At 45.4% G+C, this 23,914-nt stretch overlaps 1 protein-coding gene and 1 long non-coding RNA gene across 2 annotated transcripts; both read left to right on the plus strand.

Annotated features, from left to right (window-relative positions):
• Positions 1-294: 294 nt before the first annotated feature.
• On the plus strand, positions 295-18,835 carry LOC135085915 (uncharacterized). The gene is made up of 16 exons (XM_063980699.1): positions 295-763; positions 3,634-3,740; positions 4,952-5,073; positions 6,587-6,753; positions 7,441-7,647; positions 9,554-9,673; positions 10,313-10,504; positions 11,075-11,203; positions 12,265-12,393; positions 13,194-13,322; positions 13,933-14,061; positions 14,698-14,826; positions 16,155-16,241; positions 16,710-16,853; positions 17,254-17,301; positions 17,763-18,835. Exons 1-16 carry the CDS (start codon positions 347-349, stop codon positions 17,868-17,870), a joined length of 2,364 nt encoding a protein of 787 aa, XP_063836769.1. The 5' UTR covers positions 295-346; the 3' UTR covers positions 17,871-18,835.
• A 33-nt stretch (positions 18,836-18,868) lies between these two features.
• Positions 18,869-22,147, plus strand: LOC135086107 (uncharacterized). The gene is made up of 2 exons (XR_010260294.1): positions 18,869-20,096; positions 20,230-22,147. It is a non-coding gene; the product is annotated as an uncharacterized LOC135086107 (long non-coding RNA).
• Positions 22,148-23,914: the final 1,767 nt, after the last annotated feature.

Genomic DNA, 23,914 nt, shown 5'->3' on the forward strand with positions numbered 1-23,914 from the left:
ATAATTACATCAACAATAAACTCAAATTCATTATTGATATAATTTTTCATGCATGGTTCGAAATGTTTGTAAAACTTTCAGTAATGCGCTGGGAGTTTTTTGCATTCACTGACTTGCAAATCGGTTTTAAGTTAAAACGATATATCATATAATACAATTGTAATTTAAGATAAATAATGAGAGATGGGAGCCATTTTTTCAATTTTACGAATTTATTGATTGATTCGAATTTGTAGAAAAACCTCTTTATCTCTTATCAATATTTTGTTGTTGTAACACTAAAACAAAGTGTCATTGCTGTCAAACAATTTTGAGGTTATAAATTAATTTCGCAATCGCTCACGAGATGTTATGCAGGAAATTCAGGCATACTTTATTCGTAAAATCTACATTGAATAATAATGTTCAGTACTGCCTAATAAAGCCTCGGTTTTTCTCGAAGAGATGCATCTTGGATGGCGTGTTTGCTACCGTGAGCAAGTCTGAAGGCATAAGAATGTCTTCAATTCGTTTTGTGCTCAAAGATTTAAGTATAGCAAGACTATGGAGTGCCTGGTCAAGGAGTTTTATAGTGAATAATGTGGTTAGAAGGGTCAAGCGTGACCGTTGTGTGCGGGAAGTGTTCGATCGGTTCAGGCAGACGATATTCAGGCCTCGTAGGACGTTCCTTCTTGCTGCCACTGCGGCTTTTAAAGGCAAGGGCGATGATTCCTCTGAAACTCCACCGAGCTGCCAGCAGAATATTACAGATGATGACTTAGAGGTAAGGCAAAGTAAAAAAGAATAAAGTAGTTAAGAAACTACTAAAAGTAGTTAACTCACTAGTTAAAAAAGTTACACTGGACATTGAAAATGTTATGAAAATAATTGAATATGATCCCTTAAAGTTTTAAAGACTGGATTTTTGATACTTGTCAATATAGTTTTGAATGAGTGGTGGATTTACTTGAAATGCAAATATTTACAATTCCAGCAATCATCAGCCACACATTATTTTTACAGATTAAATTATCTAATTTGTTAAAAATTCTAACTTAGAATAGGTAGGTAGGTACATAGTTTGTTTACTAAAAAAGTTGTTAATGGTTTTGTATACCAAGTTATGTACCTATTAATTTTCAACCTTTTGAGTTTTTGTAAAGGTCAAACACCTACATAACTAATATTTGATATTTGTAAACATTGTGATAGAAATATCTCAGACTTTATACAAAGTAGAAGAACCTTACATAAAACTTTTTATTTATTGTTTTGAGTGCAATATTGATTCTTGTGGCATATAAAACCTTGTAAGGCCTGGTTTCCATCAAGGCTGAGCAAAAGAATGTTTCAAATAACCATTCAGATTTCATTCCATCTGAGGGAAACCTGATTGGTTATTCAAAACATATCTCTGCTTCACTCTGCCTTGGTAGAAACAGGGCCTAAGTACTTAATTCTTCTACTGAATTCAATTTCTTCTTTACCTATAACATGTTTAAGAAATTAGCCATCATACCAATAGCATATTTTCAACCTTGACTCGTCTTGAGGTTGAAAAACAATGAATCATTGTCAAAAAACCATTCTAATTCATAAATCTGATAGTATAGTATACCTTACGACTGAACCAATTTAATGTAGGGTTTGTGACCCTAAAAAACAAATCAAATAAAAAAATAATTCTTATACAATATAGTTTTTATCCCATTTTTCCAAAAGGGCGATAAAAAGTAATAGACTGAAATTTTAGCAGATGAAGCCATAGTCCTCCTACTAATATTATAAATGCGAAAGTTTGGATGTCTGGATGTTTGTTACTCTTTCACGCAAAAACTACTGAACGGATTTTGATGAAATTTTACAGTATTATTGTTTATAACCCAGAATAACATATTGGCTATGATTTATGACGATCTGTGACAAACGAAATTTCACGCGGGTGAAGCCGCGGGCAAAAGCTAGTATAAAATAAATCATTTTACAAACATTGCATATTGATACAATTGTTTTGTATTTGTCAATGAACTTTAGTAAACAACAAAGCAAGAAGTTTAGGCAAGGACATTTTAAAGAGAGCTAAAAATAGACACAAAGGAGTGATAACAAAATTGCTGCCAGATTTAGTGAGAGTGTTCTTTCTTTGTCTTTCTTACTTTGGGGCTAGCTGGCGCTGTGTGAAATTGTCCAAAGATTATTTATTTATTTATTTATTTATTTGTGTTCAATATCTTCTTTTATTATAACACTAGCTTTTCGCCCGCGTGAAAAAAGGGCTGTTTTAGGGTTTTCCCGGTTATTATTCGAACTTTTCTCGCCGTAAAAACCATCCTTGGATTCCAACAAACACTAAAAAAAAGAGTTGGTAAAATTGGTCCAGGCGTTGTTGAGTTATGCGCTTACCAACACATTTTGCGATTCATTTTTATATAGATGCCCATCTGTTAGCTTCCAGTGAACTAATTTTTATGAATTTCGGTATAATTTTGACCTTGAAGAACAAGGGGAACAAAGATTTTTTAATTACTCTTAAAAAGCCACCTTATTTTTTTCAAAATACATAATCTAATTTAATAATTTAAAGAAACAAACAGATAATATACTCATTATTATACTATGCTCATGCTTATACATAGATCGTGCCATCCACGAAGACGCGCCCCACCAATTTTTGGTCGAGGGAAGCGCGGGAGTTTGATCCGAGCAATCCGAGCGTCATTATTGTAGTGTGCGTGTGCACTCATAGTAATTTAGCGTGTACCGATAACATTCAAACATTAGCGGACGAATGGCGGGAGTGCGGGACGTATCTTCGTGAATGGCACTATCTATAGTATGCGAATCATCATCATCATCATCAACAGCCCTTTACAGTCCACTGCTGGACTATGAGCCTCCTCCACTATAGTGGAGGGTTTTGCCATAATCTCCACGCTTGGCAGGCGGGTTGGAGATCGCAGTTTAAAAGATTGATGTTTTTCAGAGAGCGCTGCTGCCCATTCTCTGTTTGATGTGTAGTCCCTAAGTCGCCTCTTACGACATCCGCGGGAAGAGTAGGGGTTGGTGACAAATGTATTCTACTCTGCCGTCACCACACGGTATGCGAATCACTAGGGGATAAAACACTCAATTTGTCTCACAGGTCACAGGGGTTAATATACTGAAAGATAAGGAACTTCTTTAGGCTAAAGGCCAACTAATATCACTCGACTCGTCGTTTTATAATTAACTAGCGGCCGCGGCCGCCCGCGACTTCGTACGCGTGGATCCCGTTTTACCCCCTTAGGGGTTGAATTTCGCAAAATACCGTCTCAGTGAGCACCTACGTTCTAAAAGGAACCCCCATGTAAAATTTTAGACTCCTAGCACTTGTAGTTTCTGAGATTTCGTGATGAGTGAGTCAGTGACCTTTCGCTTTTATAATATAGAAAGACTAACGACTCGCCCCGACTTTGCACGGGTGCCAAGTATACAAATGTATACTTGGCACCCTATAACCCTTCCTCTTGAATCATTCTATCTATTAAAAAAAACCGCATCAAAATCCGTTGTGTAGTTTTTAAGACTTAAGCATACTCGTACATAGGGACAGACAGTTTTATACTATGTTATGATGATGATGATTTTTCAATACCATTATTTTTATTTCAACAGGCCCTACTAACAGAACTGGAAGGAGTTGAAAAACTATCACAAGCTACCCTCTTCTGCACAAGCTGCGGCAAGCGGCTGGTCATAGACAAGAAACAACCGGGCGTGCGGTACTGTGCGTTAGTATACCCGTCCCTTTCTCTCGGCTTACTGACGTTGCAGGGGTGAGAGGGACGTACATAGTCCAATTTGACTCACCATTAAAACGTCCTGTAAAGGCGCTTTTACACTGCACGGAAATTAACTTGACTTGGCTAATTTCCGCGCAGTGTAAATCCGTCATATAATATTATATAGCTCTAGTGCATAACTCAGTGTGTTCCTGAGGTGGAATACCATTATTTGGACACCAAACTGTGGAATGGACTATCGTTTCCGGACCGATACGACCTGCAAGCCTTCAAGAAAAGAGCGTATCTTCACCTTAAAGGCCGGCAACGCACCTGTAACGCCCCTGGGACTGCGGGTGTCTATGGGCGACGGTAATCACTTATAGACCCAATATACTGAACTGTCCTATCCGTGACATTGACAGCGGGGCGCCGCCGTTTTTACCGGATCGCTGGTTCCGATTTTTGCCATGTTGGAAACTATAAAGTTGACGATGGTGGCGCCCCTCTGTCAATAAGTTTGGTGGGACAGTTCATTTAAGGTCATCTATACCATCAGGTGATCCGTCTGTTCGTTTGCCTCCTGTCACATAAAAAAAGGCATGGGAGCGACACTCGAGGGTGTTTTTGAGACGTCAAACGTCGAGATTTCAGCCCCCCTAGACAAAACGCACTTTTTGATCGAATCGAAAATTGAATCCGTCAAAACTCCATACAAAAAAGGGGCTTTTCGACCACTTTTCGACTGCTTTGCTATTATAATTTGCACTTTGTCTAGACCAGTCTTTCCCAAAGTGGGCGATAACGCCCCCTTGTGGGCGCTGCAGGCTTAAAGGGGGGCGGTAAGAGAACCAGAAAAAAAATCGGGACGTTGTGTAGAGGCTTGGGAGGCGTCATCTACTAGGAGGACTCTGAGACACCGACTGAGCTCGACTCTTGACTACAAAAATGGGGGGCGCTAAAAAATAATTTATTCTCAAAGTGGGTAGTAGACTAAATAAGTTTGGGAACCACTGGTCTAGACCCACAGATTTGTATGCTCTGTCACGTCATAATATGTCACTGTCACCCCTCCCGTGCCTCTCATATCAGACTCTGACCGAGTTTGGTGCTAGAGCTATAGTATTGTAAATGCAAGAATCCATATGGCATAAAATTTAGAGCAGGTTCATTGCCAAACAATTGTAGACCTAATGCTAATTGTGTTACAGGTGCAAAGAATCACAAGCGTTGGAAGATTCCTCAGACGGTTGGGTGCCATATATGGAAGCTGAGGATGTGATCATTTGGAGGAAAGAATACAAACCTGGGCAAGGCCTGTATGCATATAAAGGTAAGTATCCTCAATACTACTGGTTATTTAAACCTTTGTTTTGTCTCCTGTCATCCGCTTTGCACTGGAGGGAAGTAGAACCTTAACTTCGCACTCCTATGTTCTTCTGATTAATTTCGTTGCGGATCCAATGACAGTTTAACTTTCCGTCGGGTCAAACTTGACCTTCACTGGTTGGGTTTTTATTGGCGGTAAAGCTGTAGATCCTGGCTACACAGGAGTTGTAGTGGTGGGCACTAGCGGTGGGAATCCTAATCGACGGACTGAGTGTCCAAGTGTGGGGTGTCCTGCCAAAAAATCTGATTTGTTGTGCTGTCTTTCCCAAAAATTCAGACAGGCCAGATTTTCCTCTTCCCGGGCCAGACTTGATAGCCTCCCCCTTGGACTTGATAGCCTCCCCCTTGGCCGGATTGCCTCCCCCCTGGGCCAGATTTCCTCCCCCTAGGCCAGATTGCCTCTCTCCTGGGCTAGATTTCCTCCCCCCTGAACCAGATTGCCTCCCTTCTAGGCCTAGGCCTGAAACACGGCATGTGAATGGCACGGTCTGCGTCATACCCCCAAATGCTGAAATCCACATTACAAGAAAAAGGTACTTAATTCATTTTTTAATAGCCGATATTCTTCCAATTTTTTATTCACCTAGCCTTACCTTAGCGGTGTAATGTCTGTGTGCTTACATAATGCTAATCATTATCTGTATTACCCAACAAGATAAGCCGACGATATGATAATGGCATTTAACACACATTCGTCATGGCAACAAGGTCGTACATTCCTAAGGTTAATGATACATGTATTTGAACTTCATTAGCTCTTTCATAATTATACTGGAATACAGTCTAAACTACGAACCGGGTGATGTGGAAGTCAATCTTCTTCTTATTCGTTTCGCTCTTGGCAGAGCGGTCGTGGTCACGTTGAGGCGTTGTTCACATCGGTTGTAGAGGCGGATACAACTCTCCGCACGATCTCCCGCCATCTCTCTGTGTTGGCAGACTGTCTGGTGCAGTCACATACGCCGTCTCCCATTGCCGATTTCTAAAATACCTAATATCTAAAATACCCTGTGTGATTGATTTTGATGCAATAGGTACGGCTTAATCAATGGGAACTGCATCGGAATGTAAAACTTGTCTGCTGACTGATTTGACACATTATTAAATTCAGTTTTTTGTACAATTAGACTGAAACATTGTGGTTTGGTTTATTTCTGGATACAATGCTCTTAACGGGTCTGACGCAGAATGTGCACTTTTCCAGGCCCTATGTCTCGGTTTCTTATGTCTTAGCTTAGGCGCAGACCACCGACTTTAAGTTGGGTCGAGCTGTTAATCAGATGGACATGCGCACACTAGTATCGGCCAATTCTTCATACAAATTAGAATCGGGCCCAACTATCGGCCGACAAAAAGTTTGCTTGCAGTCAGTGGCGTAACTATAGGGTGGCAAAATGCCCCCGACCCGAGGGCTTATACTTTTCATTATTTCTTATTTAGCCACATCTCCGTTTCAGTATACGGCCGCTACAAAGAAGTGCAAGCGGCGGACTTCGCAGCAGTCCAAGTGGATGGTGCGTACCGGCGCGCGTGGGACGCGGCGGTGGCGGCGCTGGCGTTGGTGGAGCGGCGAGCTAACGGCGTGAGCGACCAGGCCGTGTTACATTGGGAGGTTTTATGGCCGGTAAGTACAAGGTCCTGTCGCCTTCTCACAGTGGACTAAACTGCCCAAGGCTGGTGACGCAAATAATAGACAGACGCTAGGAAGTTCTGTAGCCGGTGAGTACTTCAATAGCACCCTGACCCGGACATCTCTCAAACTAGATCATTCCAGACTCTGACATCACTCTACCCGGGTAATGCTCGACCCGGACAAAACCAGAACCGAACAGCACTCGACCTGGACTGCACCCGACCTGGACAACACTCAACTCGACCTGGAACACATTAAACCCGGACAGCACATCACCTGGACCACACTGGATCCGGACAACACTCGACTCGGCCTGGACCACACTAGACCTGGAAGTCACTTGACCTGGACAGCACTCGACCTGTGGCCTAATTCGCGTATTTTGATACAGTCAAAATCTCGCTGACGTTCAGAAGTCGTTCTAAATACGTATTCACAAGGGTCATTTCGATAGAACGATACTCGATAAGATCGCATCGCAACTCAGCGATTTGTTGTCGTTGAAGTTTTGTTGAATAAGGCTACTGGACTACGATAGACCCGGAAAACACTCGACCTTATGACAACTCGACCTGGATAACACTCTACCCCCGACAACTTGAGGCCCAGTTTCTACCAAGGCGGAGCGGAGAAGTTTGAGGCCGTAAAATTAACTAACCATTTCATCTTTCTTTACAGAGACTATTCGCGAACCGCGACTACGTCTACATCAGGCGGCACAAAGAGTTCACTATCAACTCCCCGCCTCTTCCCCACAAAGATGGGATATTCACCCCCTCGGAGCCCCAGACACCCCCCGAAAGACCCAACGTTCACTCGCGCGCGAAACAGAAGTCGAGGGACAACGAACGGAGGGAGATGGATGAAGGAGTGAAAGAGAACAAGGTAGGACTTAATATATCCTCAAGATTTAAAAAGCATATTTTAGACACTCTGCAAAGTGACCAAATTAAAATTAAGATAAATTAAATGAAAAAAAAAAACAAAAAAACAGAACAAAATTAATAATTAAAAGTCTGAACATAATATTCATTACTTCTTGGTGTTGAGCTACACCGCGTTTATAAGGTGTACCTTAATTGTAATTGCCTCGCTCTATATTACATGGTTTCATTATCAATATGTGGATTACGTAGTGGGATGTGTTACCACATAAATAACACATAAGTCTAGTAGATAAGTTAATTTTTGTAACACATTTGTTTGTAATTCCTAAAATAAATAAATAAATAAATAAAATATACTAAAGCCTGGTCCGTGAGCACGTAGAATTTGGTCCAATGACCCCAAGCTACCCATCCTTATTGCTCGCGCGTAATTATATTGCTGTCGCGACTGTGCGACCGGCGCCCGCAGTGAGTGTGCGAGCGCACTCGCTCAATATTATAAATGCGAAAGTAACTCTGTCTGTCTGTCTGTCTGTCTTGCTTTCACGCCTAAACCACTGAACCGATTTTGATAAAATTTGGCATAGATATAGTTTCGAGTCCCGGGAAAGGACATAGGATAGTTTTTATTATCCAGGTTTTTGAAACAGTGCGCGATAAAGTTTTTCTGTGACAGACAAAATTCCACGCGCGCGAAGCCGCGGGCGGAAAGCTAGTATGTAATAAACGATTCATCATCATCATCATTTTCAGCTATAGGACGTCCACTGCTGAACATAGGCCTCTCCCAATGATTTCCACAATGGCCGGTTGGTGGCGGCCTGCATCCAGCGCCTTCCCGGTACCTTTATGAGGTCGTCGGTCCACCTTGTGGGTGGACGTCCTACGCTGCGCTTTCCGTTACGAGGCCTCCACTCCAGAACCTTGCTGCCCCATTAACCGTCAGTTCTGCGTACTATGTGCCCTGCCCAAAATACAAAATGTTCGTCCAAAAACCTCAGTGCCTGACGAGTCTTCAATCAGTGTGTGTTACCAGTGATGACATACGGCTTGGAATAGACGATTAGACCACCAATCAATTGACGTACTTTTTAAACGTCAAAACGAGACTATATCCATAGAATTTTGTATGGCAATACAAGCAAGTGACGTCACTATTTTGTCAACTCAATTAAACTACTTTTTTCAATTACAATGCAACCAAAATCGTTATTTACTGATAATTTAAAATGAATCAAGTTTTTAAGACCACAATGAAGCGTCTTTTTAAAAGTTGTGATTTCGAATTATTGGGGAATGGTGTCAAATAGTCTATTGTGATAAAGTCCAAGCCAACTTGCGTCTCGCATCTCGCGTGTAATTATATTGCTGTCGCTCTCGCACACTCACTGCGGCCGTCCGTTGCAAAGTTGCGACAGCCATATAATTACGTGCGAGTGATAAGGATGGGTAGCTTGGGGTCATTGGACGAAATTCTATCTGCTCGGTGACTGGACTTTAGATGTGATTTTTAAACATGAATATGTCTGAAATATATGTCTGAACTCTGGTGTGCTGTTGTCCGTTCACTCTCGGGCGAAACAAAAGTCAAGAGCACGGAGGGAGATTTATGGAGGAGAGAAAGAGAACAAGGTAGGACTGTATTATGTAAACGGGACTGTTCCCACCTACGAGTAGTTGCACTCTAGTTCATTGCAAGACTTTTTTTTTTTTTATAGTGATGTGCAGAAAATGACCTCCCAAACGCAGTTTTTCATGCATCTATGCATACATCTTGACACATATCTTTACAAAGATCTTCACACATATCTTTGCAAACATCTTCACAAATATCTTTGCAAACATCTTGACACACATATTTGCAAACATCTTGACAAATATCTTCACACACATATTTTCCACAGGTGTTCATAATCGTGTCTCGCTCGTGCGAGCACCCGAAAGTACCCGAGACGAAACACGCGATACGAGTGCTGGAATACTGGAGCCATATGGTCGTGAAGACCATCGATGGGCCTGACAAGGTAAGTTAGATCTACTATGTAGTAATATCGTTCGTTCGTTTCAGTCAAATGACGTCCACTGCTGGACAAAGGCCTCCCCTAAGGATTTCCACAACAACCGGTCCTGCGCTGCCCGCATCCAGGTTCTTCCCGCGACCTTCACCAGATCGTCAGTCCACCTAGTGGAGGGCCTTCGAGTCGCCATTCGAGAACTTTTTTTTCTCCCAGCGCTGGCTGGCCCGATGTCCGCTGCAGGCCATAAGCTCTGCGAGCTATGTGTCCAACTGCCACTTGATTTTAGCAATTCTGCGAGCTATATCGGTCACATCTCATTTCTGATTCGATCACGCAGGTAACTTAGGCCCAGTTTTTTTTAAAATAATCAATCGCTACCAATGATTAATAATAATAATAATAAATACACTTTATTGCACACCAAAGATAAGAACAGAAAGAAAAGGAACACACAAGGTACAACTAGGCGGTCTTATCGCTATGAAGCGATCTCTTCCAGACAACCTATTAAATATTAGCAAAATGTAAACTATTAGTAAAAAATTATACCTACTAAAAATCGAGCTAACCATCGTTAAAAAAACACATTTTACTCATATTTAACTATTTGTCATCAAATAGTAAATAAATGTATTACCTCCACAGCCCGGCATGGAATTCGTTCTAACCTACTACGACGAGCCGGCGGTCGGCGGTCTCCCGACGGGCGTGGCAACTTGGGCGACGGGACGCGCCGCGCCCGCCTACCTGGAGAGGATGCGCCGCGCCGCCGCCGGGTACCAGGCCTGGAGCGACGCGCGCGGTGACCAGGTGAGGGAGAGAGACACACATAGACACGCAACCAGGTAAGAGAGAGAGAGACACATAGACACTCAACCAGGTAAGAGAGAGAGAGAGACACATAGACACTCAACCAGGTAAGAGAGAGAGAGAGACACATAGACACTCAACCAGGTAAGAGAGAGAGAGACACATAGACACGCAACCAGGTAAGGGAGAGAGCTAGAGCGACGACCGCTGCGACCAGGTAAGAGGGAGAGAGAGAGATGTGACCAGGTAAGAGAGACAGACACGTGACCAGGTGAGAGAGAGCTGGAGCGACGCTCGCGGCAACTAGGTAAGAGAGAGAACTGGAGCGACGCCCGCTGCGACCAGGTAAGAAGAGAGACGTGACCAGGTGTGAGAGAGAAAGAGAGAGCTGGAGCGGCGACCAGATAATAGAGAGCTGGAGCGACGCCTGTTGCGATCAGGTAAGAGAGAGAGAGAGACACATAGACACTCAACCAGGTAAAAGAGAGAGCTGGAGCGGCGCCCGCGCTACCAGGTTAGAGAGAGAAAGAAAGAGAGCTGGAGTACCGCCCGTAGCGACCAGGTAAGAAGAAAAGAAAGAAACATTAATTACAGTAGCCGGCGGTCGGCGGTCTCCCGACGGGCGTGGCGACGTGGGCGACCGGCCGCGCCGCGCCCGCCTACCTGGAGAGGATGCGCCGCGCCGCCGCCGGGTACCAGGCCTGGAGCGACGCGCGCGGTGACCAGGTACGAGAGAGAGAGAGCTAGAGTGGTACCCACAGCAACTAGGTAAGAGAGAGAGCTAGAGCGACGCGCGCGGCGACCAGGTAAGAGAGAGAGACACATAGACACGCAACCAGGTAAGAGAGAGATAGCTGGAGCGACGCCCGCGGCGACCAGGTAAGAGAGAGAGAGAGAGAGCTGGAGCGGCGACCAGGTGAGAGAGAGAGAGAGAGAACTGAAGCGACGCCCGCTGTGACCAGGTAAGAGAGAGAGACGCGACCAGGTGCGAGAGGGAGAGAGCTGGAGCGACGCGCGTGGTGACCAGGTGAGAGAGAGATAGAACGACGCCCGCGCTACCAGGTAAGAAGGAAACAAAGAAACGTGGGCGACCGGCCGCGCCGCGCCCGCCTACCTGGAGAGGATGCGCCGCGCCGCCGCCGGGTACCAGGCCTGGAGCGACGCGCGCGGTGACCAGGTGAGAGAGAGAGAGCTAGAGTGGTAGCCGCAGCAACTAGGTAAGAGAGAGATGGAGCGACGCCCGCACTACCAGGTAAGAAGGAAACAAAGAAACGTGGGCGACCGGCCGCGCCGCGCCCGCCTACCTGGAGAGGATGCGCCGCGCCGCCGCCGGGTATCAAGCGTGGAGCGACGCCCGCGGTGACCAGGTGAGAGAGAGAGAGCTAGAGTGGTAGCCGCAGCAACTAGGTAAGAGAGAGAGAGAGAGAGCTAGAGTGGTACCCGCAGCAACTAGGTAAGAGAAAGAGAGAGAGCGAGAGTGGTAGCCGCAGCAACTAGGTAAGAGAGAAAGAGAGCTAGAGTGACGCCCCCGGCGACCAGGTAAAAGAGAGAGAGAGACACATAGACACTCAACCAGGTAAGAGAGAGAGAGCTGGAGCGGCGCCCGCAGAGACTAGGTAAGAGAGAGCGAGAGACAGACACGTGACCAGGTAAGAGAGAGACAGACACGTGACCAGGCGAGAGAGAGCTGGAGCGACGCTCGCGGCAACTAGGTAAGAGAGAGAGAGCTAGAGTGACACCCGCGGCGACCAGGTAAAAAAGAAAGAAAGAAACACTTATTACAGTAGCCGGCGGTCGGCGGTCTCCCGACGGGCGTAGCAACTTGGGCGACGGGCCGCGCCGCGCCCGCCTACCTGGAGAGGATGCGCCGCGCCGCCGCCGGGTACCAGGCCTGGAGCGACGCGCGCGGTGACCAGGTGAGAGAGAGAGAGCTAGAGTGGTAGCCGCAGCAACTAGGTAAGAGAGAGATGGAGCGACGCCCGCACTACCAGGTAAGAAGGAAACAAAGAAACGTGGGCGACCGGCCGCGCCGCGCCCGCCTACCTGGAGAGGATGCGCCGCGCCGCCGCCGGGTACCAGGCCTGGAGCGACGCGCGCGGTGACCAGGTGAGAGAGAGAGAGCTAGAGTGGTAGCCGCAGCAACTAGGTAAGAGAGAGATGGAGCGACGCCCGCACTACCAGGTAAGAAGGAAACAAAGAAACGTGGGCGACCGGCCGCGCCGCGCCCGCCTACCTGGAGAGGATGCGCCGCGCCGCCGCCGGGTATCAAGCGTGGAGCGACGCCCGCGGTGACCAGGTGAGAGAGAGAGAGCTAGAGTGGTAGCCGCAGCAACTAGGTAAGAGAGAGAGAGAGAGAGCTAGAGTGGTACCCGCAGCAACTAGGTAAGAGAAAGAGAGAGAGCGAGAGTGGTAGCCGCAGCAACTAGGTAAGAGAGAAAGAGAGCTAGAGTGACGCCCCCGGCGACCAGGTAAAAGAGAGAGAGAGACACATAGACACTCAACCAGGTAAGAGAGAGAGAGCTGGAGCGGCGCCCGCAGAGACTAGGTAAGAGAGAGCGAGAGACAGACACGTGACCAGGTAAGAGAGAGACAGACACGTGACCAGGCGAGAGAGAGCTGGAGCGACGCTCGCGGCAACTAGGTAAGAGAGAGAGAGCTAGAGTGACACCCGCGGCGACCAGGTAAAAAAGAAAGAAAGAAACACTTATTACAGTAGCCGGCGGTCGGCGGTCTCCCGACGGGCGTAGCAACTTGGGCGACGGGCCGCGCCGCGCCCGCCTACCTGGAGAGGATGCGCCGCGCCGCCGCCGGGTACCAGGCCTGGAGCGACGCGCGCGGTGACCAGGTGAGAGAGAGAGAGCTAGAGTGGTAGCCGCAGCAACTAGGTAAGAGAGAGATGGAGCGACGCCCGCACTACCAGGTAAGAAGGAAACAAAGAAACGTGGGCGACCGGCCGCGCCGCGCCCGCCTACCTGGAGAGGATGCGCCGCGCCGCCGCCGGGTACCAGGCCTGGAGCGACGCGCGCGGTGACCAGGTGAGAGAGAGAGAGCTAGAGTGGTAGCCGCAGCAACTAGGTAAGAGAGAGAGAGAGAGAGCTAGAGTGGTACCCGCAGCAACTAGGTAAGAGAAAGAGAGAGAGCGAGAGTGGTAGCCGCAGCAACTAGGTAAGAGAGAAAGAGAGCTAGAGTGACGCCCCCGGCGACCAGGTAAAAGAGAGAGAGAGACACATAGACACTCAACCAGGTAAGAGAGAGAGAGCTGGAGCGGCGCCCGCAGAGACTAGGTAAGAGAGAGCGAGAGACAGACACGTGACCAGGTAAGAGAGAGACAGACACGTGACCAGGCGAGAGAGAGCTGGAGCGACGCTCGCGGCAACTAGGTAAGAGAGAGAGAGCTAGAGTGACACCCGCGGCGACCAGGTAAAAAAGAAAGAAAGAAACACTTATTACAGTAGCCGGCGGTCGGCGGTCTCCCGACGGGCGTAGCAACTTGGGCGACGGGCCGCGCCGCGCCCGCCTACCTGGAGAGGATGCGCCGCGCCGCCGCCGGGTACCAGGCCTGGAGCGACGCGCGCGGTGACCAGGTGAGAGAGAGAGAGCTAGAGTGGTAGCCGCAGCAACTAGGTAAGAGAGAGATGGAGCGACGCCCGCACTACCAGGTAAGAAGGAAACAAAGAAACGTGGGCGACGGGCCGCGCCGCGCCCGCCTACCTGGAGAGGATGCGCCGCGCCGCCGCCGGGTACCAGGCCTGGAGCGACGCGCGCGGTGACCAGGTGAGGGAGAGATAGAGAGACACGCGACCAGGTAAGAGAGACAGACACGTGACCAGGTAAGAGAGAGATAGCTGGAGCGACACCCGCGGCGACCAGGTAAGAGAGAGAGAGAGCTAGAGTGGTACCCACAGCAACTAGGTAAGAGAGAGAGCTAGAGTGACGCCCGCGGCGACCAGGTAAGAGAGAGAGAGACACATAGACACGGAACCAGGTAAGAGAGAGATAGCTGGAGCGGCGCCCGCAGAGACTAGGTAAGAGAGAGCGAGAGACAGACCCGTGACCAGGTAAGAGGGAGAGAGAGAGATATGACCAGGTAAGAGAGACAGACACGTGACCAGGTGAGAGAGAGCTGGAGCGACGCTCGCGGCAACTAGGTAAGAGAGAGAGAGCTAGAACGACGTCCGCGACCAGGTAAGAAGGAAAGAAAGAAAGAAACATTACAGTAGCCGGCGGTCGGCGGTCTCCCGACGGGCGTGGCGACGTGGGCGACCGGCCGCGCCGCGCCCGCCTACCTGGAGAGGATGCGCCGCGCCGCCGCCGGCTACCAGGCCTGGAGCGACGCGCGCGGTGACCAGGTGAGAGAGAGAGACGCGACCAGGTAAGAGAGAGAGAGACGTGACGAAGTAAGAGAGAGACATAGAAACGCGAACAGGTAAGAGTGATTGCTATAGCGACGCTCGCGGCTACCAGGTAAGAGAGAGAGAGAGCTAGAGTGGTACCCGCAGTAACTAGGTAAGAGAGAAAGAGAGCTAGAGTGACGCTCCCGGCGACCAGGTAAGAGAGAGAGAGACACATAGACACACGACCAGGTAAGAGAGAGCTAGAGCGACGCGCGCGGCCACCAGGTTAGAGAGAGACGCAACCAGGTAAGAGAGAGAGAGACATAGACACACGACCAGGTAAGAGAGAGAGACCTGGAGCGGCGACTAGGTAAGAGAGAGTGAGAGACACGTGCCCGCCTACTTGAGAGTAGAGTTACCAAGTCTGGAGATGAGAAGGAAAGAAAACAGTTACAGTCGCAGTAAGAGAGAGAGAGAGAGAGACACAGACACGCAACCCGGTAAGAGAGAGAGAAAGAGAGAGCGACGTCCGCGGCGACCAGGTAAGAAGAAAGAAATATTTATTAAAGGGAACGACTACTTGGAAAGACAGAAAGGTACATAGACTAAAAATTCATGCAATGAGGGCTATCGTTTTTATACTTAACAATTGGCACCCCTGGCGATTGACAGGACCTTACTCTACAGTGGCGCCATCTTGATGAGTGCAAATGCGATAGGCCTCCTACCACTTTTGTGCTCACCAGTTGGTGCCACTGTCTTCGCTACTAGCAAGTGACAGGACCTTACTCTACAGTGGCGCTAACTGGTGAGCGCTAAAACGATAGCCCTCATTATGCACTTCCCATCACCCACGCGTCCCTACCTCGAACTGTTTTCGAGAAATCAAGCGTTGCTATTTGCAAATACATTTGACGTAACAAAAAACACCCTTCCGTACCACTCCTATACCATAGGAACCGACTGAGTTAGGCTAAGAACTCATGGCGCGATTTTCACCCGCGCCCGCAGCGGTTGCGGGCCCGCAGCTTCTGTAGAATGCAGATACTTATGTAAAAAACTAATGCACAAATCACGACGCGGTTTTCGCCCGCAGCGGGCGCGGTTGTATGCGGGTCCCGCGGCACCGGCGGGCGACTAGTCGAATCGCGCGGGCCGCGATAACCGCAGCCTCGGCGGTTTTAGCCCGCGCAAAAACCGCGCGAAAACCGCCCGATGGCGGGCCACCATTTTGTACCAGTGACTTAGCGCGCGGGTGAAAATCGCGCCGTGAGTTCTTAGCGTTATGCGGTAGACGTATAGTTAGTGACGTACCCAGATTTAATAACAGAACCAATTCGCAGGACCTCCCAGACTTCGCGCCCTTCGGCCCTCCGAAGCCACAAGACGTCTGCCTGGCCCCCGTCACAGTTAGCGAGCAAGATATGGAGGTAAATTACTTTTAATTTATACATCATCATCATTTCAGCCATAGGACGTCCACTGCTGAACATAGGCCTCCCCTAATGATTGCCAGATTAGCCGGTTGGTAGCGGCCTGCGTCCAGCGTCTACCTGCTACCTTTATGAGGTCGTCGATCCACCTTGTGTTTCCACGCTGCGTTTACAACGCGAAACTGGGCATGCTAAATGATGATGAGCTGAGAGTGGCAATATAGATGTCTGCTACGGAACCCCAAGGGACAGAGACCCGACGATTCCACGAAAAATGGGATTGACTTTATAAAAACTCATAAAAATAATTTTATTTTTGCAAGTAGGCTTTTAAAAAGCACTTTTACACGTCCCAGTATTAACCCTACCACTGCTTCGGGACAATAAATGGGCCAGTGCTGAGAAGGAGCAACGCAACAAACTCACTCTATTTTACTAAATAGATCTATCTTTTTTCTCTTTCAGTCGTCAAAAGACGGCCCAGACCTAGACAGCGGGAACGGATCGGAAACCACTCGCGACCAGAGCACGCAAACGGACGACGCGCCTGATGGACCGACGAGAGACGTGTTGATAAAAATGACGGCGCACGCCAAAAACGACGTTAAAGTATGTAATTTGTATTTAAAGGGCAAAATCTACTGCTCAAGGCAAAAAGCACAGATTGTTTGAAATGTCGTGACGTCATTGGGCACATTGAAACAATGAGGGCTATCGTTTTTATACTTAACAGTTGGCACCCCTGGCGATTGACAGGACCTTACTCTACAGTGGCGCCATCTTGATGAGTGCAAATGCGATAGTCCTCCTACCACTTTAGCGCTCACAAGTTGGCGCCACTGTCTTCGCGACTAGCAAGTGACAGGACCTTAACGATAGCCCTCATTGTGTTATGTGATGTCACGCTATTTCCATGCAAAGTTCGCTGTAGCGTTTGTATTTTTTTTTATTTTCAGAATTTAACTTGTTTTTAAAAATTTTTTGATATTGAATATTAATTTTGTTTCAGAATCAACCCGAAGTCCAGACGAAAGTTGAAAATATGACGAAAAAAGAGGTATAATAAATATATTTCATAAGTACAGTCAGCATCAAATGGCTCGTGACATCCAAAGTGGCCAAAAAGTTCGTAACACGTCTTTGTTACAATGAGGGTTTTCGCGATTGAAAAATCCGCCAGATGGCAATACGAAGACGGGAGGTCCAAATGCTGCATGATTGGTGGATTTTGACTTATCTGTAAATGTCATGTCAAAAATAACCAATCGTGCAGAATTTGGGCCTCGCGTCTACGTATTGCCATCTGGCGGATTTTTCATTCCCGAAAACCCTCATTGTAACAAAGACGTGTTACGAACTTTTTGGCCACTTTGGGTGTCACGAATTATTTGACGCTGACTATGCTTTATAATTTGTATGTAATGTATAATTTTTACCTTTTCTTTTTTTGTAACAAACGTTTTTAAATATTTATTGATGCCTAAAGTACTTACTTAAATTGTAAATTTATTATTCTAGGAACAATCAACCCCGCAAGAGGGAGACAGCGATACGCCAGAAGAAGAAGAAAGCAACAACAACGGCAGTTGGTGGCGGTATTTGTACCCATTCTACTACTTCGTATGAGGTACTAAGGTGCACGCTCTTGATACCTTCGAATAAGGTCTAAAATTGGGTGCACTTTTACATAGACAGTTCTTAATTTAAATCAATCTGTACCTCTAACGCGAAACCCTTTCGTCTTCGAATCGTTTGCGTATTCGAATCGCCATCGAAAGATTTAGTATAAAAACAATAGCGCGAACAATAGTGATATTTTCTCCAACCTCTATTGACACCTTATTTTTATTCAAGTCTTAAAATATATTTCTTTGAGTTTTGCCTTGAAATAGACAATTTGACACCATTCCCCAATAATTCGAAATCACAACTTTTCTAAAAAGACACTTCATTCTGGTCTTAAAAACTTAATTAATTTTAAATTACCTGTAAATTACTATTTTTGGTCGCATTGTAATTAAAAAAAGTAGTTTAATTGAGTTGACAAAATAGTGACGTCACTTGCTTGTAGTGCCATACAAAATCTATGGGAGAGTTTCGTTTTGACAGTTTTAAAAAGTACGTCAATTGATTAGTGGTGTCAACATGTCTATTATTGTAGTGTTGTCAACAAATTAGTATAAATCTCCACCGAAATAGTAATAATGTAGTTACGGTGGCAATTATTATTATTTATCTTAAAATAAACCTTAGGTTGTTGATATAGATCCCATTATTGCGGCTCCGAAAGTTTATGTAAAATACATTTTGTAAATTGAAGGAAATACAAATAGAACAAATAATTTATTGTGCAATAAAATAAGAAACAGAACTGAGACGCACATCTTACCTCGAAAATTATTACAAAGTGTAAATAAATTTAATTACATAATACAAAACTTTGATTACATGTTGTAGTTGATTACTTATAAATAAAATAAGTAATCAAAATGTTGTCCTTTAAATGTAATACTTTCTAAATTTTGATTTCTGCTAAAGTCTGGTCGCGGAGCACGTAGAATTTTGTCCAATGACCCCAAGCTACCTATCCTTATTGCGACTGTGCGACGGGAGGCAGCAGTGTGCGAGCGCAACAGCAATATAATTACGCGCGAGCGATAAGGATGGGTAGCTTGGGGTCATTGGACAAAATTCTACGTGCTCAGGGACCGAACTATATAAATAAATATTTTAAAATACTGAAAATTAATATTGAAGTCTTTAGCGTGGACTAAAAACTTCAGATATTTGTAGCTAAAATGGTCTATTTAGACCATATAATACGTATTATTAAATTACCTATAAATCCTATATTTCTTTAAGTATTTTTATATTTTTAACAAAGAATCATCGCGCACATATAACTTGCATTTACAGTCACGAGGGCGTAAAGGACAAATCACTCTTATCAACCCGGAAACGGGTCGTAATCGTATCAACTCGAGGCGGTCAGTATTCTTTGTATGAAACTCCGTCCTGCAACGCACACTTATGCGCACCGTAACGTAAACGCCTCGCCTCACGGTTGACAGTCCGGATCATCAACAGCCCTTTACAGTCCACTACTGGACTATGAGCCTCCTCCACTATAGTGGAGGGTTTTGCCATAATCCCCACGCCTGGCAGGCGGGTTGGAGATCGCAGTTTAAAAGATTGATGTTTTTCAGAGAGCGCTGCTGCCCGTTCTCTGTTTGATGTGTAGTCCCTAAGTCGCCTCTTACGCGTCCGGATACGGATCCCTTTTCGGGTTGATAAGTGTGCTATGACCTTGCCACCTGACGTTTCAGAATCGTGGGACTATATTGATAGTAGCGCCCTCCTGTTAATGTCATAGCTGGGACGATTCAGTGTTGGACAACTATTATTATTACCAAATATGAACTAACAAAATAACTATGTCATTTGTTGTAAAGTCCGGTCGCCGAGCAGATAGAATATAGTCCAATGACCCCAAGCTACAATACCCATCACTATCGCTCGCGTGTAATTATATTTCTGTCGCGCTCGCACACTCACTGCGGCCGCCAGTCGCGACAGCAATATAGTTACTTGCGAGTGATAAGGATGGGTAGCTTGGGGTCATTGGACGACAGTCTATCTGCTCAGCGACCGGACTTTAGTACGTTATTTAATTATATGTGAAGCATTTTGTGATGTATTTATGACCGCAATAACGCACACTAACTCATTATTGTAATATTGCAGTACCATTTTACAATATACACTGCGTTGCAAGAAAATCGTGCATCCGAAATATATGTACGACAGACAGTTGAACCAATAGCAGCAGAAAATACTTCTATGTATTACAAGGTGGACCGATGACCTGATAAAGGTAGCGGGAAGGCGCTGGATGCAGGCCGCTACCAACCGTGCGATGTGGAAGTCATTGGGGGAGGCCTATGTTCAGCAGTGGACGTCCTGTGGCTGAAATGATGATTACGAGATGCAAACACGTGGCGTAACTGACTATAGGTCTAGCTAGTGCATAGCTCAATCAATGCCTGAGGTATGGGAGCGGCAAGGAAATGTGTTTTTGTTGACGTCAAACGTCAGCGAGACTTCAGATGTGTTTGCTCTGTCACGTCATAATATGTCAATCCCCTTCCCCTTCGTAATGTTTTTTTTTGTCACACGATTTCTTTGCACTGCAGTGTATTTCGCGCAACCAAATAATGAAATAGTAATACAAAGGTTACTTTATTTTTTGTAATATACTTTTATTATAGACGTAAGTTTTGTAGATAGTGTGGTATAGTCAAGTCCTATGACAAGTTAGGCCCAGAACAGACGGTGAAACGCAACTGCAACGAAACTGCAACTGCTAGTTACTTTTGAGTTGCATCTAAGTTTCTGCCATAGCGTCCGTTGAGAGACCACACATGACGCGACCAGTTTGAAACTTTCAGTTTCAGTTTCATTCATAAGAATCATCAGAAAGTTGCAGTATCGTTGCAGTTGCGTTTCACCGTCTGTTTTGGGCCTTAGGGGTAGTTTAAAATGCGCTGGGGTGCATCATGAGTACGCTTAGACTTTAACACAAGGTAGTAAGGTTGAAAATGCTCTGTTAAGATTTAGTTAATTGTATTAATGATGTCAATTATAAATCAATTAATTTTGAAACTTAACTAAAGATTTTCAAGTTCAAGATTAGTTGTGGAACTTATTCACATTCACAAACATTACTATGAGGTCTCCCATTGCGCGTGGACGCACAGGATGACACACGAACCAATCACAGAGCTCCATTCAACGCTGTGCGTTCGATTTGCTGCTTCACTTAAGCAAGTATCGTTTGTGAATACAGGCGTTAGGAAGTGAACTCGCTAGCATAACTATTATATCTATGTCAATTTATAAAACATGGACTAAAAATTTATATCAGAAATGTAGGTACCTATTTGTATTTCTTGAAATACTTGCCATATTAATTATTTTGTTTTAAAAAGGTGTATTTTAATGTATTTAATTAATTAGATATTAAGTGCTCATGATGCTACCCCAGTTTGAAATTCGTATTTTGGATTCAAGTCAGTAACTATAATTATTTGAAATATTTAGACTCCCCGACTATGGACTTTTAGTCGGCCGATAGTTGGGTCGGGCTGTTAATCAGTATGGATATGTATGGAAGTGCGCACATTACACCGATTTGGTATAGGCTAATTCCTCATACAAATGGAAGCCAAGCTTGCGACAAGGAAAATTAGCCGTGCTTTTAAAAAAAATTCAATTTTGTGAAAAATATTATTCTCTAGTCGTCGCACAGTCGCGACAGCAATATAATTACGCGCGATTGATAAGGATGGGTAGCTTGGGGTCATTGGACAAAATTCTACGTGCTCACAGATAGACCCCCATAATCGGCACTTACTGCCCGTAGTGCATATCTTTTCTTAAAGGTTACATAACCTTTGTTTTGTCTCCTGTCATCCGCTTTACAATGGAGGGCAGTCGAACCTTAACTTCGAACTCCTAGGTTCTTCTGATTAATTTCGTTGCGGGTCCAATGACAGTTTAACTTTCCCCCGGGACAAACTTTACCTTCACAGGTTGGTTTTTATTGGCGGTCAAGCTGTAGATCCTGGCTACACAGGAGTTGCAGCGGTGGGAACGAGAGGTGGGAATAGTCCCGTAAAAAAAGCTGATTTAACTATCGGCCGAATGCGTGGAGTCAACCTGACTGGATAGAAAATCGTGATTTCTTTTGATGTTACGCTGGTCCTAGATTTTATATACGAAGTAAAGTTTTTAATGTTTGTGCAATGCAATAAACCTTACAATGCATTTTGTGTAATCGTGTATAGTATAGTTGTTAAACTGCTGTAAATCTATGAACATGTTAGTAAAAAAGTTGAATATTTTATTGTGGTTTTATTTCTTTACTAGCTTTCACCCGCGAGAAATTTAGTTTGTCACAGATCGTTTTAAATTATAGCCTTTATATTGATCTGATAACAATAATACTGTAGTTTCATAAAAATCCGTTCGGTTTTGCCTTAGATTAACTAAGGGTTTTGCATGAAAGAGTAAAAATACTTAAATTTTCAAATTCATATTACAGGATGTAATTGAAATCGATGGCATCCTTTTAAAACAAGAATCTTACTCTGAAGCAGGTTACCATTATCTCAGTAGATCAGAGAATTATTTAAATTATGTAAAAAAATGTCTTAAATACAACAACACGACATCCTACTAAGTACTAATATTATAAATGCGAAAGTTTGTGTGGATGTCTGGATGTTGTTACTCTTTCACGCAAAAACTACTGAACGGATTTTGATGAAACTGCAGTATTATTGTTTATAACCCAGAATAACATATAGGCTATAATTTATGACGATCTGCGTCACTGTAAAGTTGCGTGAAAGAGTAACAAACATCCACACAAACTTTCACCTTTATAATATTAGTAGGATGATGCTAGCGACATACTGTGGTTCTCTACCAAACCTACCAAGAAGAATGTAGTTATAACGCTCGTCACTAGATGACGCTCTGTGCTGTTCTCATCAAGGTGCAGTGATATTTATCGTATAAGCTTATGCCTCAAATTCAAAATTCAAGTCAATAGATGGCAGTAGCGTAAAAGCAGCCGAAAGCTGCATCGCGGTGTTAAAGTATTTTTCTGTATAATGACCTTCCGTCGATATTTTCATGCTTGTTATCCTTTCCCACTCACCCTGATATAGCGAGACTTGCACTCGGTGGTTGCAACTTACGAACCGGTGTAAATTCACGCGTCCAACTAATGCCATGGACGCGGAGGAACGCCTAAAATTCCTCCCTCCCTCCTCTGGATTCCAGGCCCAAATTAGGCAAAGTCTTAACTTAAGCCTGTTCCGTTTACGAGGAGCCTGCCTCTCCTACATGCCCTGAGGATGCGCAGAGCGATCCCGACTCCGCCCGGCAACCAACCACCCCGCTCACTGATGACACTGACGAGATCCGCCGCCTGGAGCGCCTGCAGCGCCTGGCCGAGAAGCTGCACAGGTGAGGAGCACAGTCCACTAGCTGTAGAATGAGGTATACAAAGAGATGAGCACTGTAATGTCATAGAGCACAAAAGTTTACAAAACCCATTTTCGTTTCAGCTCGGAATGACAACTTCTCAAAATGATAACCGGGGCGCAAAATGTCCACTTCTCGAAATGACAACTTCTTAAAATGTCAACTTCGCTAAGAAGTTGTCATTTCGAGAAGTGGACATTTTGCGCCCCGGTTGTCATTTTGAGAAGTTGTCATTCCGAGCTGAAACGACCCATTCTCCCAGTCTAGCTCCTCGCCGGGGATGATCAGATCCCTATCTGATCATCCTCAGCGAGGAGCTAGACTCCGACTCCATCTTGGCCGACCTTAAGGCCCTCACTTTCTCAAAAAATCACTTTCGTAGAATGATTTGATTACTTACTTACTGTTAAAAAATATTCGTCGTTCGAGCGTTCGTTCAATTCGTACGACGAATATTTTTTTAACAGTAATCAAAATCATTCTGCGATTAACCCTTAATTAGGCGCATGGGGTCAAGGCGACTCCAAATTTAAAAAAAAATGTTTTACAGTGATTAGAGCGCGCTCGCGCTCTTTCTAGCTTCCTCACTCCCCACGGGGTACGCAAATTAGTCGCGT

Source organism: Ostrinia nubilalis, chromosome 30 (genome assembly GCF_963855985.1).
Source record: "Ostrinia nubilalis chromosome 30, ilOstNubi1.1, whole genome shotgun sequence".
Classification (NCBI taxonomy): Eukaryota; Metazoa; Arthropoda; class Insecta; order Lepidoptera; family Crambidae; genus Ostrinia; species Ostrinia nubilalis.

What these genes read in the sequence shown, in the direction of transcription:
- LOC135085915 (XM_063980699.1), top strand. Translation starts at nt 347, where the DNA reads ATGTTATGCAGGAAATTCAGGCATACTTTATTCGTAAAATCTACATTG. An exon ending in GCGACGCGCGCGGTGACCAG is followed by an intron (nt 12,394 to 13,193) that starts GTGAGAGAGAGA and finishes TTATTACAGTAG; the next exon opens with CCGGCGGTCGGCGGTCTCCC. An exon ending in GCGACGCGCGCGGTGACCAG is followed by an intron (nt 14,827 to 16,154) that starts GTGAGAGAGAGA and finishes ACCAATTCGCAG; the next exon opens with GACCTCCCAGACTTCGCGCC.